This window comes from Tauraco erythrolophus, chromosome Z, assembly GCF_009769465.1.
Source record: "Tauraco erythrolophus isolate bTauEry1 chromosome Z, bTauEry1.pri, whole genome shotgun sequence".
Taxonomy (NCBI): domain Eukaryota; kingdom Metazoa; phylum Chordata; class Aves; order Musophagiformes; family Musophagidae; genus Tauraco; species Tauraco erythrolophus.
The window spans coordinates 91,083,365-91,103,219 of NC_141496.1; the positions used below are offsets into that span (position 1 = coordinate 91,083,365).

Here is a 19,855-nt window from a genome sequence, read left to right on the forward strand (position 1 = left end):
TTATGCTCTGACCAGATTTTTAATGGTGTTTTAAGTAGTTATTTTAGACCGGAAGAGCGAGCCGTTTCTGAAATCTTTTGAGATATTTAGATGCACAATCCAACCAGGGAAACAGGTGGCAATGAAAGTGTTATGGAAGTAACGAGGCTTTCTCATTCAGCTAAACCATCATTACTTACAAGGTGTGGATACAAACGCAGCACTGTACTTCCTAGGCATTTCATAACTGTATCAGTGATGACTAAAAGTTAAACAGTGTGTTGTATCTGCATATGCATGCGTTTCACAATATCAGGAGTACTCCTCAGGCAAGGTATTTCGGAAGGCTTTATTCACTGTTCACACCACTAAGCCTTTGGCCTTGTGCCCTAAACTACCTGAGGCATGCTCTTCAGAAGTGTGCTGTCTTTTATTGGTTAAGTGAATGAAACATCTTGCATTACGAAGTATTTCACCCAGAACAGTGTTGGTGCTCTCAAATGCTTGCTGCCTCCTCCAGTAGCACAAAGGCATATGCACTGTATGTAATATACAAGAGTTGTCTGAAAGATTCTGTGCTCTCCTGGAAAACAGTCGTATTTTTAATAAATTGTTCTTGGTTTATTTCATCTTAGGAAATGATAATTTCTGAGCTTCAGCCTGAAACTACGTACTCCTTCACTGTGACAGCTTATACAACAAAGGGTGATGGAGCACGCAGCAAGCCCAAACTCGTCTCTACTACTGGTGCAGGTAATACTCACATACCTGTTAATCTCTGAGTAAATCCTTTGACTTTTCATGCTAGTGTTTGGCTCCTACTATTTGGAAGTCTCCTGTTGTGTAAAAAGTGCTTATAGGACGTAGGGTTATCTGTTTCAGTATTTGGCCCTTCATTTATTTGGATAAAAACAGAACTGGTGTCTCCCTTTGTCCCTTTCTCAGTTTAACATGCGGCCAAAACGTAATACTTAATTTTATACTTTCTAGTAGCTCTTCCATTCTCACTGGTGTCTCCTTAGAGAGAAAAAAAAAAAAAAAAATGTCGAACTGAGAAGGATATTTGAAAAACTTCTGTAGGGCTTTCCTCATCTTTGTGAAGGCAGCCAATGCAGCTGCCTGTCAGTAAGAATATTTTAAGAACCTATCTGTATGACAGTCACAAGTTGTCTCAGAAGATTGTGATTATTAAAGCAGAGAATTAGAAAATGGAGCGAAAGTCCAGCCTGTGAAACCCTGAAACCCATACTGCTTCAGTGGCAATTTGAGGCTTTAACTGGGGCAAAATGCACAATGCCCCTGTCTTCAGTCTCCATTTAATCACAGGTGGCACTAGATGGTGGGTGTTGGACTGCACGACCAGTTCAGCTGATTCAGTTAGCACTGGTGGGACTAACTGAATGGTTGTTAGGTGAGGAACAAGGTTTTTTAAGTTGCAATGCTTTACTGCACAGCTTAACCAATGACTGGCATGACAGCCATAGTGTTGTGTTCACCCACAGGTGTTCACAGCCTGTAGGTGTTAATTTTCTAGATTTTATAGTGTAGCCAATAAAGGTATTCCGTTGCAATCACGTGGAATCCTTTGTAGCACCATTACAAGCTCTCTTAATAACAATGAATTGTCTATGCTAATATATGAAGCCCAAAAGGCATATGTATTTGTATTTATACTGATTGACTCAATTTTTAAAGCAATCACTGAATGTAAAGCATGTCTTATAATTTCAGAAACACCTATATCCGTATCTCATTAGCTTCCTTGGAAAAATCTCAGCCTTGGTGGCTAGATATATCGTATGGTTTCGTTACAGATTTTTGTGTATCTCGTAGTCCTTACTCTGCCTGATGCTGAAACTTACCCTCCCACTTATTATCTTTCCTGAATTCTCATGATCTGGGAAAAAAACTAATACATACTTCTTGCTTGCCTTTGAACTTAATTTAAGAAAAAAAGATACTCGATCCATTATTCTTTTTAAAGTTCAGTTCCCAATCTAAATAAACACAATTATATAGATTATGATTTGGTGACTTTCTAAACATAAGCATAGGCTATGCAAACCCGCTTGCAAAACTTACATCTTCTGTGTGTTTAGTCCTTATTGACTACCCGTGTTTCACTCTTCCAAGATCTCTAATGCTTCTTCTTTAGAAGGACTAACAAATCCCATGTCCCATAAAACCCTGAGTGACTGGGGAGTATCGAGAATCAGAGACATGCCTGTAAATGTAATAGACATTCCACTGTTATTGCTGTTTGCTTCACCCTGCCAGCTAGTAATGTTTGTTCCTGGTCTCTAGGAGAACTGCTAGTTACCATTTGCCCTTGCATACATTGCAGGTTGTATGAACACCTCTTCACTTGCTGTTACAGCTTGCTGTGGTTGAGCTCTTTTTGTGAGGAAAATTCATATGCAGGTTTTTGAAAAAGGAGACAATAAACGTAGTACCTAGAGTTTCCATCTCACTGTCTTTCTATGAGAATACATCAGGCAAGTGAAGGAATGATGCATTAATACCAGGGGCTGAAATACACCCTTCTGTTCTCTGAGAGTTTCCATTCGAGGTTTTTGGGTTTTTTTTCCTAAAAAGGTCCTATTCAAATACTACGATAGAGAAAATGAAGAGTCTTACGCTCTAGTCTAGTTTTTAAAGGATTAAGTCAGGTGCAGCTGTATTAGAATGAGTGAGATTATGTCCATAGAGATATGAAAGGAGAATAAAGGTCTAAATGTTTACTGGAGAAGCTTACTTTTCTTAAGTTATTCAGATGATGAGTAACTATTCAGCTGTGTCCAGTTAGTGATTTAAAAGCATCGTTTACAGTTTTAGGCAGGAAAGATTCACAAAATATAAGTGAGCCTACAGTACAGTAACTGCAGCTACTAGTGAAGTCACTGAATGCAGTTAGTATTTTCGTTTCAGCACGTATTGTCTTATATTGAGTTTCCTTTCCCAGTTTCTGAAATCAGATGGAAGAAAAAATGTTACCGAACATGTCCAAGTCAAAGTATTTGAAAATTTTATTACTTGGGGCAGATGTTACAAAATATGTGATTAACGAGACCTTGACAGAAATTAAGACTTACTAGTCAGTGATACCATACAATTTTTATGGAGAATTTAATCAAACCTTTAATTTATGGGTCGTAGTAGTTGAAGAATCTCATAACACAACAGCTTGTGTATGACTTGAAATTTACTCTCAGAGCTGGATAGCACTCTTGAAACACAGTTTTCAGCTAAGAGAAGAAAATTGACATTAAGATGATGGTGTACTATATAGCAGTTAACAGAAACAAATTACTTCAGGTAGTTTGGCAAAGGCAGCATACATGAGCTTCTACTAGTAGCAGCATGCTCTTACAACTGTTTGTTGTAATGACTGTGACGTAGGGGGGTGTGAGGGACATCTTGCTGTGTGATAATGGAGGTGGGCTTCACTAGATCAGAGGATATGTTTTTTCGTGGGCAATTTTACTTCATTTGAGCTCATGATAAATTCAGGTATTATTATCAGAAGAAGTTTCTAGACAGAGCTGTTCCATGAAACTACTGTATACACTGCCTGCACAGAATCGTACCGTTTGTCCCACAAGACTGTAATGTTCACAAGTCATCATACCAAAAGAAAATGCTAACTGAAAGCTATCTGGAAATAAAAAGAGAGGAAAATGTTTTCTTTCTCCATCAGTAGTTGCTTATTAACAAAAAGGAAATCATACCCTTTGCAAAATCAGATAGGCTCCATATTAAAAAACAAAACCAAAACCAAACCAAACCAAAACAAAACAAAAACAAAACAAAACCTGTTGCTATTTATCAATTTAATCACAGGGTATTTTATTGGATAAACAAGCCTTATTAGTGCCTCTTTTCTGATCAAAAGCAAATAGTAATTTCTCTGTAGTTACCACAAAGGTTAAAAAAAATAGTTCTAACCATGAGGTCTACCACAAGAAAAAAAAAACAATTTACCACAATAATAATCTAGTGACACCTTCCAATGGCCTCTCCTCTAGAAAGCTGAAGGAGTTATTATTCTATTTGTGTGGACTCTTCTCTTTAATATGCTACATTGATTTCAGTAATAGTTATAACACAAAGCCAAAAATATGGCCTGAAAAAGGCCCTCACAGCCTTTTCTTTGTCTCATAAAGGCTTGTAATAATCAATGAGGAAGAGTCAAAACTAGTCAGAGGTATTCTTTACACAGCAAAAAGTGTAGGAAAAAACTAAGAAAATTCGTGGGTGTAATATTTGCAGGTGATCTAGACATTTAAAAGGAAGAGTATTTGAAAAATTTATATAAAAACTAACCATAATTCCTATGCAATTAGAAGCAATGTCATGACTTAACGACAGATACAATGAGGAAACAGCTTATTAAATGCAGAATTTTCTTCAAGCTGTACCATTCCTCCTTCCTTATTCCTATTTCACTATGGAATGGCAGTCAGAACTTCTGACAATAAGAATCTGATTTGCTGGGTGCCTGAGAACTGAAGATAAGTAATAAAATTCATTGAAGTGTTTAAATACAGGAACCAGAGCTCACAGTGCAGCAGTGACATTCATGTGGGAAGGCTTTGAATGTGGACAGAACTAATTATTCTTCGTGGAAGACTTTATGTTATCATGGCACTAGTACTCCCAAAACTATTCTAGTCATTTAACCTGTCAGGCATTGGTACGCAGTGAACACCAAATTTCTAAATAGTTATAAATATACATCATTATCAGATAAGTCATTGTGATAGAAACAGACTATTCTGAAATAGAAATATCAATGAAAATATAAACTAAATGTATATGTATGTAAATTAATGTGAATAAATGAAAAAATAAATATATGAATTAAATAAAAACAGTAAGTGGGAGCAACTGATGTCAGGACTCCAAAAATGCACACCGTATAATTTGTATTATGGGATTTCCTCCTCGACTGGGGCTAATTCAGTGCTCCAGACTAAACATCCTTACCACACTTACAGTCTGAACTTTTCTGAAAGACAAATCGTCAGTTTGGACCAATAGGTCCCACTTAAGGATTTGAATGTGTCTGGTGTGTACATTAAGACGAGCTTCCAATTTAGTCTTCTTCGGAAGAAATCCAATTCACGTGCACCCAGACCATGCTGGAAACTAAATCATGTGTGATAAGCCAGGACAACCAAGAAATCAATTTCCAAATTGTGCTACTGCTCCAAGCTGAAACAGCCCATGCTAGAGGTGATTTGTGTATGGAAAGTGGAACAATAGGGTTCTGTCGTACATGGTAATGATTGTTGGTGACAGATTGAGTCTGTCTTCCCTTCTACCACATTTTAACTATTAATAGCAAAAGTTATCTTAGACACATTAAGAAACTTGCAATTTCTCCATTACTACTACTACTACTACTACTATTATCATTAATATTTTTTTATTTAGAGGAATGGCAGAAACATACCTTGGATTAAATTACTGAATACTTATGACAATACCCTTTTTTTTTGCAAATAAGGATTTATTTGTGAGACAGAACCATTCATGAGATGCCTGTTTGAAGCTTTACTTCTTGGATTGTGTTCCTAAGTTCTGTGCCTCTGAATGTTCTCTGTATTTAGAAATAATGGTAAGGGAAGAAGACAACAAACAGTAAATGGCTTCACTGTCGTAGTTCATTATACTGTATGGTTCAACGGTGCAGGAAGGAGGCATCATTTCTCCCATAAGACAGTAATTTGTGGAGCAAAGAGTGAGGGAAGGGAAAATGTATCCCTGTTTGTGCTAAAACTAGCCTCAAGAATTGTACGTGCAATCCTGTTTGTATTTATCGTCTTTAAATAACATTGTGCTACAGTTCCAGGCAAACCTCGGCTTGTGATTAGCCACACGCAGATGAACACGGCTCTAATTCAGTGGCACCCTCCTGTGGACACTTTTGGCCCGCTGCAGGGTTATCGCCTGAAGTTTGGTCGCAAAGACGTGGATACATTTACCACCATGGAGTTCTCAGAGAAGGAAGATCACTTCACGGCCACAAACATTCACAAAGGAGCTTCTTACATCTTCAGGCTCTCAGCTAGAAATAAAGTGGGCTTTGGGGAGGAGATGGTTAAAGAGATTTCTGTTCCTGAAGAGGTACCCAGTGGATTTCCCCAAAATCTCCACTCGGAAAGCTCTACTTCTACATCAGTTCAATTAACTTGGCAGATGCCACTCTTGGCAGAGAGAAATGGCATCATCACCAAATATACCATCTTGTACAGAGATATCAATGTTGCTTACCAGCCAGTGGAACTCCCTGTTGTTCCTGCTGATACCACTATGACACTTTCTGGCTTAAAACCAGATACCACATATGATGTAAAAGTACGTGCCCACACAAGCAAAGGGCCTGGTCCATATAGTCCAAGTGTCCAGTTCAGGACACTACCCGTGGATCAAGGTAGGATTTGTCTGCTTATGGCGTTGACCTTTAAAGGAGTATCGGTCTTTGGATATCAGTGTTTTTGAAGCTGTAAATAAAACTGACCGGCCCATTCATAAAAATAGGTTCATCGAACACAAAAGGTAAAGTATGTAAATCTTAATATGTTTTGGATGCCTTAGAATTCAGTTGTCCCTTGCCAAGCAAGTTCTGGCTAACATCTTCACAATTTTTTCAGGTAAGGAAAATGTATGTCTTGGGTTGTCACTAGAAAAGAGTGAGAATGAGTTAAAACGTGATCTTTAAATATGAGCAAACAGGTAGGAGAGTCGAATCCTTGTTGTTTTTTGACCTAAATGGAAAGCTAAAACTCCCAGGTAGCAGTGGAGATATGAGAAGATCTAAAGTCCAAGATGTTGTTTATATACATTGTTTCTTTTTCTCCAGCAGTGTTTGCAAAAAATTTTCATGTTAAAGCAGTAATGAAGACTTCTGTTTTGCTGTCCTGGGAAATTCCAGAAAATTACAATTCAGCCTTGCCTTTCAAAGTAAGTTATTTTCCGTTTGTACGAGAGAAAATACAGAAACTAGAGGATGTCATTCACCTAAGTCGCTTACTGAACATGAGGATTTTTTTTTTTTTTGGTATTGCTGTATTTAAGAATGTAAACTAATCAGCAGTATTGACCTGAGCTGTTAAATTCAGGTCGTTTGGCAGTATGAGCTTTTCCACTGTCGCGGCAATATTTCCAAGTTGTGCTCATACGGGTTATTCTGCATGGTGTGAACACTTTGCTGATTTGTAGTTCATTGCTACTATATTTTAGATAAAACAGTGAAATAAAATAATAATTTTCATCTTTTTTTCAGTCACTTCTGTAGCAGAGTACTGTTTTGGTTTTTGTCTCCTCGCATTTACAACATCACGTTTTTGCTCTATAACTCTTTTACTCCACTGACTGTCATTAGCCAGATAAAGCAGCTCAGTGCAGCCTGCAGTGTGGCTGGCATTTCTTCTGCATCATTCTTCATCACTTGTGTCATCTCAGGCAGTGGCGAGTGAAGAGCAGTATTTCGGGAACTAAATGTTGCAAAAAACATTTCTGAATAAGGAGTGTGAATGAAAAAGTCAAGGTAACTCTAACAAGTGTGCCTTGATGTAAATGCTGAGTCCAAGCGAAACTGCTGCATTTAAATAAGTGAAATTGGATTTTAAGAGTGCTTACACTGCTTTAAATTAATGATGCCGGTCTTTTTTTTTTTTTTTTCCCCTGAAAGTGAAAAATTTAATTGCAGTAGCCACTTCAGTTCTATCTTAAAACCTAAAATGCCCGGAAACTTATATTTTGAATTTATAGTTAGATTTATTCCTGTATTCAGTATGACACTATCAGTTGCCTTCTCCTAGTAACAAAACCACCTTCAATTTCTATGTTAACTTAGATCCTTTACGATGACGGGAAAATGGTGGTGGAAGTTGATGGACGTGCTACTCAAAAGCTGATCACTAACTTGAAGCCAGAGACATCATATTCATTTGTGCTGACAAACAGAGGGAACAGTGCTGGGGGTCTCCAGCACAGAGTGACAGCAAAGACTGCACCAGACGTGCTTCGCACCAAGCCAGTCTTCATTGGAAAGACCAACTTAGATGGCATGATAACTGTGGAACTTCCAGAAGTACCTTCAAATGAGAATATAAAGTGAGTGTATGAATGATATGCCATTGTTTATATCTCCAGAAATATGATTATTTTTACTGTTAATAAAATCTAGATCTGTAGTGGTGGACCAGGGCTTTATTCTTCATAATGGTACAGAGAGAGTACAGCACTCAGCAGTAGTATTTGAACTGAACTTTTGAAGACTGGACTAATATCTGACAATACCAAACTAGGAGGTGCTTTTGAGGGACATGAGACCTTGCAGTGGGATCTGGATAGATTCGAGCATTGGTCAATCATCCATGGCAAATTTAACAAGTGCCAGATAATGCTGTTAAGGTACTTGAATACGTCTGAAGGAGGCTGGAAGGCATGTCTTATGAGGAGCGGCTAAGGACTTTGGGTTTGTCTAGTTTGGAGAAAAGGAGGCTCAGGGGCGACCTTATTGCTCTCTATACTGCTTCCTGAGGAGGGGAAATGGAGAGGGAAGGTCTCTTCTCCCTGGAATCCAGAGATCAGATGCATGGGAATGGTTCAGGCAATATTAGGAAACGTTTCTTTACAGAGATGGTGATCAAACCCTGGAACAGGCTTCCTAGAGGGGTGATCAATGCCCCAAGCCTGTCAGTGTTTAAGAGGCATATGGACAATGACCTTAATAATTTGCTTTTATTTTTGGTCAGCCCTGAAGTGATCAGTAGTTGGACTAGATGATTGTTGTAGGTTCCTTCCAACTGGAATTATTCTGTAAGTTTGTCACTTAGCCAAGTGACAAGTAAGGCCGAATAATATCTAGATGAAAATATATGGAGAAGGATTGTCCTTCGGTTTGTAGTTGTTTCTCAGAGTACTTTTGTGTTTCATCACTGATTTCAAATAGCAAAGAGGGATTAAGGAAGCCAGTTGTGTTTTGAATGATGTGTCCTCTCAAGAAGAATGGATGATCCATCAATGGGTTGCTGCCCTGCTGCAGCACCTTGAAGTACTTAGACTCAGTCATTCCAGAATTACATGGAGTTCTAAAGAATTTTTATTGCACTTACGTTAATTCAGATTAATTAATTCTGAAGCTTTTTATTAGAAGAAGAATCTTATGCCCTCTCCACTGGCCTCAGGAATAAAACAGGAGATTTTGATGAAAAATTTGGCAGAGAGTTCGCTAGAAGTTACTTAGATTCTGAGGGAAAAGGTGCTATGGGGATTTGGACAGCAGAAGTAGGACTAAAGAGCTGACAGCATATAGTCAGCAGGGATTCAAAAGGTTGGACAATAAAGATTTGCCAAGAAAACATGAAACATGGTAAGATCAATAAGTGTTATTGCTCTGCTTATAGTGATTCTTGTTTGTCTATAAGGTTCCCACGTGTAATGTAAAGGAAATGGGGAGGAAAATGAGCAAGTCATTAAATATCGTTGGGGATTCAACTTGTCCTCTCCCTGGTGGATTTTTACTGACGGCTTTGTAGAAAGCTGCTCCACTTTTTCATTACTGACTGAAGATTTTGAGGCAGGTGAGGTCAAGAAGGAAATGACTTTGAGACATTAAAAGGATGAAAAACTGAAAAATGTAGCCATTATCATTAGATTGAGTAAGATGCAGTCAGTAACAAACGCAGCTAAGGAAGACTGGAGATGGAATGAGTCAAAAAAAGATTTATGGGGCAGAGCATTCACAGAGAGAAAAAAGTGCAGGGTAGCTGGTCAAACAATAGCAGAAGATAGCAGTGGGAAAAGAGCCGATGCCCTTCCTCTTATGCAGTGTGAAAAAATGAAAGAGGCTAAGTGACGACACGAAAGGTACATTAAACCTATGGAGTCCAACTGCCAATTTTGCAAATAATCTATCTCCTTCTATATCTATTTTCTAAGAAGGTGTGATGGGGCTTGAGACAGAAAAACAAAACAGCAACAAAAAAGATTGACTTGATCCTTGGAAGCAGACATACCAAAACAACTACATACTGAACAGCAAAAGCTTACCTGATGCTTGCTAGATTGAGTGAGATTATTACAGCTGTAGTCTTTGTATAGAAAGAACAAGTTTGTGTAATAGTTGTGTTGACATTTTCACAGTTGCTGTTCCTCTGTGGATATATTATATGCTCATGATTGTCTATCTGAGGATGAAGTACTGTACACTGAGAATCTGTCAATAATGCTAATTACACAGAAGGTGAAACAGTTAATGCTTTGCTCTAATGAACCATCGGTAAATACAAATGAGATTGAGGGCAATGTAATTTATTAAAGATGGTAGTAGTAGTACTTTTCGTTATTTCAGTGGTTCATGGTGATACAGCATAGAAATTGGAGCAGAGCTCACCTTATGCTAGGTAAAATGGGTCTCTTCTGCTGGTGTCATCTCCAGTAAGCAATTTCTTCATTTTCCTGTGGCATTTTGGGCTAATCCAAAGCAATTTTTAGGTGCAAAGGACAGTTCGTATTTCTCCGAATCTCTTCCATCTTTGCAAGGTCTTAGGTAAAAACAGAGTTTTATGGAAGACTTTGGCCTGTGTAATACCCAGTAGTTCAAGCAGTATCCAAGCAAATCCTCCATTTCTCACCCTTCCTCCCTCAAAAAAAACCCCAAAAATCCCAAAACCCAACCACCAACTCAAAATAAACAAGCAAATGATAACACATGTTTTTCAAGAGATATACTGCATTTTCTAGAGTTAGCTAGAAATAACAGATCTTTGTTGTCCATTACGATTTGCAGCACTCCTGTTTCTGTGAATAGTTTCGTTTTTCTGCTTGCTGTTGATGTACTTGTGCTTTCTGCTTTAAAATACTCTGTATGTGCTGAAAGTCTTAGTGGATGATCAAAGTTAAGAGTGGGAGGCATGCGTTAAGAAAGTGTGAAAGACTGTTAAAGTAACATTTACATGCTGGATATTCCTTGATTGGAAAAAAAAAAAATGAACACTCTTAGCTTAAAAAAGAAAAAGAAGAAAAAAAAGGGTCAAGAGACTACTGTGCACTTCATCCAGCAGATGTATCTTTGATGTTTGAAAGACATATAGGGGTTTATTCTCAATTGCTTTTTGTCTTGGTTCTTGGGCATCTGTTACAGAAAAGGTATGTAGGCTGTAGTTATTGTATAGATGGATAAATTAGCATTCACTAGGATTTTTTATTCATGTAACAAAAGAATTTTTAAAATACATACTCAGGTTTAAAATCTGGGTTCAACCAGCCTTACTAGCTTTGACTAAGAACATCGATGTAAAAGATGATTTGTCATATTGTTGTTACAAGAATACATGCTACAGATCTTATATGTATGCTAGGATACAGCAAGTGAGCAGCAGTTAAAAATCTGTGGGCAATACTTCTTGTTTCCAGCACCTCCTGTTGGAGCTCAGCATTTCCACAGAGAAATTTCTCAAATTTTTTAACACAAGAATTAATAAATATATGCATTTACTGCAGTAGTTAAACATCTAAAGTTTTGTTGCATTTATTTTATGGGAAGGAGCTTTAATTAAGAGGAGAGCATTAAAATAGACCAATGGCATGCACTGATGTGGAAGAAAGATTTGATGTGAAAGAGTCGGTTTAGACTGAGATAGTTTTAGATCAATTGTAAGACGAGTCCTTTTCTGTAGACTCAGTAATTAGCTTGGGTTTTCCACCTGCATTGCATGAGTAAAATGAATAGTCAGTGCAGTAGAAAGTTGAACAGGCTGTAAAAAATTGCAGACTGGAAGAGAAGAAGATGGTCCATGAGATGCTAAAATTATCTTCCGTAATGGAGAGCCAGAGACACCTTCTTAATAAGCTCTGTTGTTGCTAGAAACAAAGGAAAGCAGCTTCTTTCTGAGATGGAGAGTGCTTGACTTCTTGACAAGTGTGTTTATCAAGAAGATGTATATTATACCATTCTGGATGTCCTGCTGTTGTGATTCTACTGCTTCTTTCCTCACACTAATGTGAAATTATGCGTCTGTCTGACGTGTATCCAGGCTTTGTGAAGGAAGCAAGGAAAGTGCCATATCTCTATTATACTAGAAAGTATAATTTACTAGTCTCCATGGGAGGGAGGAGGAAGATATTTTCAGGAAAATGTTTCTGAGGAAAACTGATATATGTAATTTGCAAATCCTGGCTGTAAAGAGCGCATACATCAAGCTCTCTTGTCGAGGACTGTGAACAGAATACTTAAATAGATCAAGCTGATGGTGATTGATACTCAAAAGTAAAGAATGTGTGGGTGGGGTGTATGCTGTGTCTTCTTTATTTTCTGTTTATAATAGTATTGGCATCAACAAACACATTATGTTAACCTACTATTCTGATTATACATGAAAATGGGGGAAGAGGGAGTGATAATTGAGCTTTAAATATATGGTAATATGTTTCAATTTAGGGGTTTGCATTTTTTTTTTCCCAGTGTGATAGTGGCAGGGCACAAACATCCCGTGGCTCTTGTATTTCAAATGAAATAACAAACTGCAGTCAAACATGTAGGCATTTTAGAACATTGTAATTAAATTTTCTTATACATATTTATATGTTTACATGAAAAGGCAGGTAATTAGTGCCATTTGTTTGTCAAATGTTTTACACAGAGTGTGAATCTTGACAACTGTGTTTGAAAGGCTGCAGTGGCATAATCATGTGCAAAAGTTTGCTCTCAATGCATCGCTGCTCTCTGAAGTTCCTCTGAACAGGCACCTACTCCATCAATTTATCTATTCCTCTTCCTTCAATTTCACTTTTGTCCAACTCTTTCCTTGACAGAGGTTATTACATAGTTATCGTGCCGTTGAAGAGGTCTCGTGGAAAGTTTATCAAACCATGGGAGAGCCCGGATGAAATGGAGCTGGATGAGGTACTGTACATTTTTGCTCCCGTTTTCTCCTTCATTAAAGAAGCAATCTTACTCGTGGTATGTAATTAACTCACCAGTTTCAGAAGTTTCCGTTGTCAGAATGTTTTATATTTATATTTGAATTAGCCTGCGGGGACTGAGACAAAAGTTCAAATTACTTAAATTAGAAGACAATAAAGGCATTAAGTTGCGATAAAGCACACGAAGCGTCTGATCTCTGTTGGCATTAATATTTTTACTCTTTTCCTATTGTAAAGTGTAATGCAAAAGTGCAGGAGGTGAAATGAGTTGTCAGCAAAGGCTTAATCACCAATGATATGAACTCTAATAAAGGTCTGGTTCATTAGTGGGGTGTTTACTAAGGCTGTAACAAATGCTAAATTGCAATTTGCACTGCAGTTTAACATTTGACCTCCTCGTGGTGTTTTTACCTGATTCCCACATACTGTAATGCTGCTGGTTAGAAAACGTGTACAATAGTCTCCATTCTACTTACAGTTTGTGCTCAGAAACAGATGAATGAAATAGGAAAGAGCAGCACTGTGTCATCATTTGACACTGTAAATGACATTAACCCAAAAAGGCTGGAAGTACTTTCATTCTAGGAATAAGCCCAGTAACACTAGAAATCAATTCATTATGTTATTGATGCAATAACTATTCCAGGAAGTTTAGTGTCAACATTCAGTCCTGTCTTCCGTTTTACTGAAGGACAATACAGCTCATGTGAACTTGTCTTTCTTCTTTCAGTCTGTATATTTGGAATAATAGTAATATTAATCTTTGTACAGCTCTTTTGAGAAAGCCCTGTACAAAAGAAAGGTAGTGTTGCTATTATTATGTTGTATCTGGCTAGGATTTTAGATCTCATTCAGATGCAATGGTAAGGGCACAGGTAGTATCTCTGCAAGAGATCAAAGTCAGTATCTTAACTCCTGATTTAGTGACCTTTTGACTGGATCCTGTCTATTTTTTTTACATTTTCTTTTGGTAGATTCAAGAGTTTTATGTCACAGAGATACTTCACCCTATGCTTCCCAATAATACAATCACTGAGAAGTAATGATTGCCTGTGAGCAACCATAAGGCATTTTTCCCTCCTCCCATTGACAAAATGGATATCAATTCCAATGTTTGCACCAAAATGTAAGGAAAATAAAGATCTTCACCAAACGAACGCTGCTGTAGAAAGCTTTCAAAATAGAATCAGAAGTCTTTCAGTCTTTAGCCTGTTTTCTGATCAGAAAAGGCAAAGAAGAATGTGTACAGCAACAGGAGAATCCTTGATCAAAAGATTAAAAACAACTGTTCAAAGGAAGGCATGGTTTTCATTACTGCTGACGGACTGATTGAAGCCTGTGCTTCCTCTTGACCAGTTTCATTTATGTGATCATCTCATTTGATTCAATTGCAGCGATGACTTGCTTTGATCTATTATCTTTTTCCCTTTAAAAGAACTTGAATTGTACATGGCATCAGCTCATGATCATAGTCCTAAGTGACATCAAATACAGTTAAACAGTAAAACTCTGACAGCAAGATCCATACAGTAATGGAAAACTGATTTAATGTTACCACCCACTTTTAACATCCAAAGACTGTAGTCGCATTCAGCAGCATTAACAGATTAAAGGATAGGTGCCAGATGACATTGAACTTTTTGGCAATTAAATTCTATGGGTCCTGCTGATTCCCATAACAAAGGGTCATTTTAATCATCCTGCAAGTTGCGGCGCGTTAATCTGTATAACAGATTGATAAAGAACATTTATTAATTCAGAAATATTTGGGTCAGGATGGGTTGTTTCCCACTTCTGCTAGTATAATTGAGACTGCATTGTAGAATTAATGGTGGAAGAAATAAGACATGCATTGACTGTAAAATGAAAATTATTTCTGATACAGAACTAAAACCTTTGATATATCTTTTACGATTGCCACCAATACATATAGTAAGTCCTGAGTAGGGAAAAAATCAAAAGCAGGCAGCAACTGTATTTCATGCTAAATCATCCATTTTGTATTAATTAAAAGGCTGTTTTACTTCCAGCTTTAGAAAATATATGCATATGGTTATTAGGTGTAGTATTCCTGACAAACATGTGAAAGCAGTGGCACAATAAATAAATTTGGAAAAGAAAAAAACACAAAACCTAATCACACTACTCTCTGAGCAAGTAGTTCCTGATGGTCAAGTGAAGATACTTGTGCAAATGTTTTTTTAGTGCACTCTCAGATTATCTGACTAGTATCAGAAAGGGCTGGGCAATAACTTTCCAAAGAATTATATTCCAAATACTTTGCTTGGATTGTCGGAATAAAAGTATTTGCTGAAAACAATACTCCAGACTGCTAACTCCAGTACATAACTGACTGGTTCAAAAGACTCTCCAGCCTTATTGTAGTTACCTGATCTTACTGGTTCCTGGAATCTCAGTTCTGAAAGAAACTGAGATACAGAATCTTAGAAGAGCAGAGAGTGGACTAGATATTGTGTGTCTGAAAATAAGTGTTATTAGAGATACAGTCCTTTTTTATTTATTCAAAATTCCATGTTATTTTGAATATCATGAGATCTAGTGACTTTAAATAGATACATCATGGAAATAAATTCAATATAAACAAACCATTATGTTTTACAGTAAGTATTACCTTAATGTAACATTACTTTAGATTTGTCAGCAATAAAACCTAAGTAAAAGCCTGCAGATTAAGTCTTAAATCAATTCAGCAATTTTACTGAAATCCTGGTGTAAAGTGCAACAGGATATGTCTGTGCCAGTAACGATATTTGACAACAACCCCATTTATATGTGAAACATGAATGAGACCAGAGGTTCACCTGAGGTCTATTTAGTCATCTATAATAAATGTCACAGACAAAATTTTTATCTACACACAAACACACCTAAGTTGAGCTGGCCTCGGGTGATGAATAGCCACCTCTGAAAACGTTGAACACATTTTGTTTGACTCAGGCTAACTAGCTTTTAGCATTTGTAGCCAAAACTGATCTTCTCATCACTTCACTCACTGTGATACAGTACTTCAGTACTGCTGTCTGTTAAATACATGCATTTTATGTTACTGATTCAAATGCAAGAAATAATTAAGATCAAACATTTTTCTTCCCCTTTCAATCTCAGTCTAATTTTGATTGCAGTACTCTCAGTACTTCGACATTTTATTATGAGTTATTTAAAATCTAAATTGTAAATATGACGTAGTCTGGAAACGTACGATAAAGAATTTATTTGCAGTAGCCTCATAAGTAACTTTAAATTCCAGTGGAAACTATACCCATAAATGAAAATATCAGTTATCTTCAGGGATGGCTTAAGCCATGTACTTCTCCTCATATTACAGTACTTAGAGCTCCTGACTTCCAGTTAGTGTACATACCACCTTGTTATGACCTGAATATCTACCTTTGTGTTTCAGCAGACTTCAGGATAGTCACCCTCTGCAGGTGAGGGTGAACACACACCTGCAGGGAACAGGGAACACACTCAGCGTTAGAGCTGGAAAGCAGTTGCCTGTGTAAATCTTCCAAGGGTTAAACATCCAAGTGCCCTCAATGCTAGGGAAGTTTGGATCCAAGTGGTACAGGTTGCTTCCATGTCTATCTGTAGCCTGCGTTTGGAATATGTTCTTCACTGAGAAGAGGTGTTAACGTAACTGGTATTAAAAGCTTCTGTCTCAACAGCAGAGCAAATAGTTTGTTTCACATGTATTGGAATTGTTAATTGTGTAATTGCAAAATGTGAGATCCCACATGAGGAAAGCAACAAGGTGTTCAAGCTAAGCTGAGCCCTAACTCTGATGAAGAGGCTGAAGCAAGAGAGAGCTTCCCTGACTAAACATCTTCTTTAAAATGAAAATATATATATAGTGAAGATTAGATTTTAATCTCTGTTTTTATTGATCTCTGTCTAACTCTGGAGATTTGTCTCCTCCTCCTAACAAAGACATTTGTACTAATCTACTGTATTAGCACTGTTTGTGTGCTGAAAAGCCTAAAACAACTGTGTGACCTTGGAGAAATTTGTGATTGCAGTCTGAGACTACAGGACATTGAATAAGTTTCATACGTGAAAACTAAGGAAACTGTAAAATGACCTTAGAAGTCATGACTTATCACCCAGGAAAAGATCAGGCTCCTTGTATTCAAATCAGGTTAATATTTGTGGAATGCCAGTATATCTAAAGTGATGAAAGATATTTAATAAACACTAGTCTGATTTAATAAGTAATTCGTCAATGGATTATACCAGCTGAGCTAAAGCTCCTTCATTAGTTATGTTTTATAGGTTTGAGCCTAGCATCTAATCTTGTTGTAGATGTGCTGATGTAAATTTTAGCTTTGTTCATCAGAAGAAATATTTTATGAAACAAAGAAAAGTTACATTTTTAAAGTTGATTAGGCAGTTAAAATCTGAAGTGAGTTGTGTATGATAGGGTGGTAGAAAATATTTTGTAGTCCAGTGGTAGAAAAGTTGTCTTAGGATTCATAGGTCCTGTTATTGATGCCTGTCACCAGCGTGTTGTGTGGTGTTGTGCAAACCATGAGGAGCACAACTTTTGGTGCTTTTGAACAAATAAAATCACCATTGATTTCAGGTTTAGGATAAAAGATATGTTTACAAATCACTCCTATAAACTCTTCTGCAGTTAATTTGCTGTTTGAGAAGTATATTGGAGACCACTCTTTTCCCTGACATGTTCAGGAATTTAATAGTGCCAGAGTGCTTGGTAGTCCTCATGTTAGAGAGAAAAAAAAGAAAAAAACCACACCTATTTATAGCTACCTAATATTCAGTTGTTTGTAATTCAGAGGAGTTTCTAGAAAAAGTTAAAAATAGTTAATACAAACTGATTTTTTTAAAAAATGGGATTTTTTTTTTCCAATTTGGTGAGTTTTATTCCTGATTTTGAAATAAATTACATCATATGACTTACTAAGTTTTGTTGTATCAAACAGGAGATAAGAAAGTGCCTTGCATATTCATAGGGGAGAAGAAAATCTACCTTAGGAAAGTGATTGTCCCTTTGAACTCGGCACTGGTGAGGCTGCACCTCGAACACTGTGTTCAGGTTTGGGCCCCTCACTACAAGAAAGACCTTGAGGTGCTGGAGCGTGTCCAGAGAGCAATGAAGTGGTGAAGGGTCCAGAGCACAAGTCCTAGGAGGAGCAGCTGAGGGGACTGGGGTGGTTTAGCCTGGAGAAAAGGGGGCTGAGGGGAGACCTTACCACTGTAGACAACTCCCTCAAAGGAGGTTGTACCGAGATGGGTGTCAGTCTCTTCTCCCAAGTAATAATTGATAGAATGAGAGGAAATGGCCTGAAGTTGCTCCAGAAGAGGTTTAGGAAAAATTTCTTCACAGAAAGGGTTGTCAAGCACTGGAACGGGCTGCCTGGGGAAGTAGTTGAGTCCCCAGCCATGGAGGTATTTAAAAGACATGTAGATGTGGTGCTTAGGGACGTAGTTTAGTTGTGGACTGGACCGTGTTAGGTTAATGGTTGGACTTGATCTTACTGGTCTTTTCCAATCTAAATGATTAGATGATTCTCTTCTATGTCTGGCTTCGTATATATGATGTGTAATATGATGTATGTATATGTATGTCCTCAGAGAAGGCACACTGCTTTATTAGCTTCCCCCCACCCTCTTGAGACAACACTATCAGACACTGAAAATTAATCTAATTGTTTTATGTCTGGGCAGTGCAATTGCTACCTAGTTTCTTACCTTAACGAGGTTGACAGGAAATTGGAAAATTTTGCAGAAACTGATGTAGTGATACTGATATGCCCCATGAAATGTGGATAAATTGTGTTTTTGTAGTTCCTGGTCATGCATTAAATTTTCTCATTACGTTGTTGATAAGTTAACGTTAAAATTGTTTACAGTTATCTTTCTGTTCTCGCTTTCTCTCCCTCTCTTTCCATCCCTCTCCCCTCCCGCTCCCTTCATTCTAAAGCTGCTTAAGGAGATAGCTAGGAAACGCAGAAGCATTCGTCTTGGGAGGGAAGTTGAATTAAAGCCATATATTGCAGCTCACTTTGAAGTTCTTCCGACGGAGTTCACGTTGGGAGATAAGAAGCATTACGGTGGCTTCGAGAATAAGCAGCTGCAGAGTGGTCAAGAATATGTCTTCTTTGTGCTGGCTGTAATGGAGCACTCAGAATCTGTAAGTTAGTTCATGTTTTTCAATCCCAAAATTACCTTTCCACAATCATGAAAATATTTGTTCACTGCTTATTCCACTTCCCAAAAGCTTTTTTTTTTTTCAGTATATGTCAGAGCATCTCTAATGCAAGTGTTTTCTTGCTTAGTTCCAAATAATTTCTTGACCTTCCGTATTTTGCCTGTATCTTGATGTGTTACTTCTGCATATAGCTGAAACCTAAGGATCACCTTTTATTAGCTGTGTTGGGATTCTTCTCAAATTACGTGATCTGCTCTTTGAGATCGTTGACACAGGTTCTGAGGCATGAACTTCACAGTAGCATCTTTCTCAACGTATTTGAAAAACAGTTCCTCTCTTACCTTAATACTACCATTGAATAGCCGTGTTGGGTATGCACCATTCTTGGAAAGATGCATTGAATCAGGGGCAAGCACAACTAGCCCTTTAATTACAGTCATTCCCTAACAACTTTATCAGTAAGTTGTTAGAAAGTTGGAAAATAATTCAATAATAAGGAAAAATCCTGCGCTAAATGATGAGCAGTCATTCCCCTTTATGTAATTTATCTTTTAGTTATGTCCCTTTATGCTTGAGTTAATCGACTGCATGTAATACAGTAAAAAAAAAAAAAAGAAGAAAAAAAAGACAGGACTGTCGAGAGATGTTGCAACACACATTAACATTTTAACATACAGTGTGTAATATGGTGTCCTTCTAATTGATACCTAAACCTGACAGGTACATTTGCTGGCTCAACCACTTGAAACT

The 19,855-nt window shown here is 37.5% G+C and overlaps 1 protein-coding gene across 1 annotated transcript in view; it reads left to right on the forward strand.

Annotated features, from left to right (window-relative positions):
- Positions 1-19,855, forward strand: part of PTPRD (protein tyrosine phosphatase receptor type D) — a 230,889-nt gene that overhangs the window by 112,641 nt on the left and 98,393 nt on the right. Inside the window, exons 17-22 of the mRNA XM_086629922.1 lie at positions 615-732; positions 5,828-6,415; positions 6,845-6,945; positions 7,841-8,100; positions 12,805-12,895; positions 18,878-19,087. Coding sequence (XP_086486048.1) covers positions 615-732; positions 5,828-6,415; positions 6,845-6,945; positions 7,841-8,100; positions 12,805-12,895; positions 18,878-19,087 — 1,368 coding nt within the window. The remainder of the gene's footprint in view (positions 1-614; positions 733-5,827; positions 6,416-6,844; positions 6,946-7,840; positions 8,101-12,804; positions 12,896-18,877; positions 19,088-19,855) is intronic.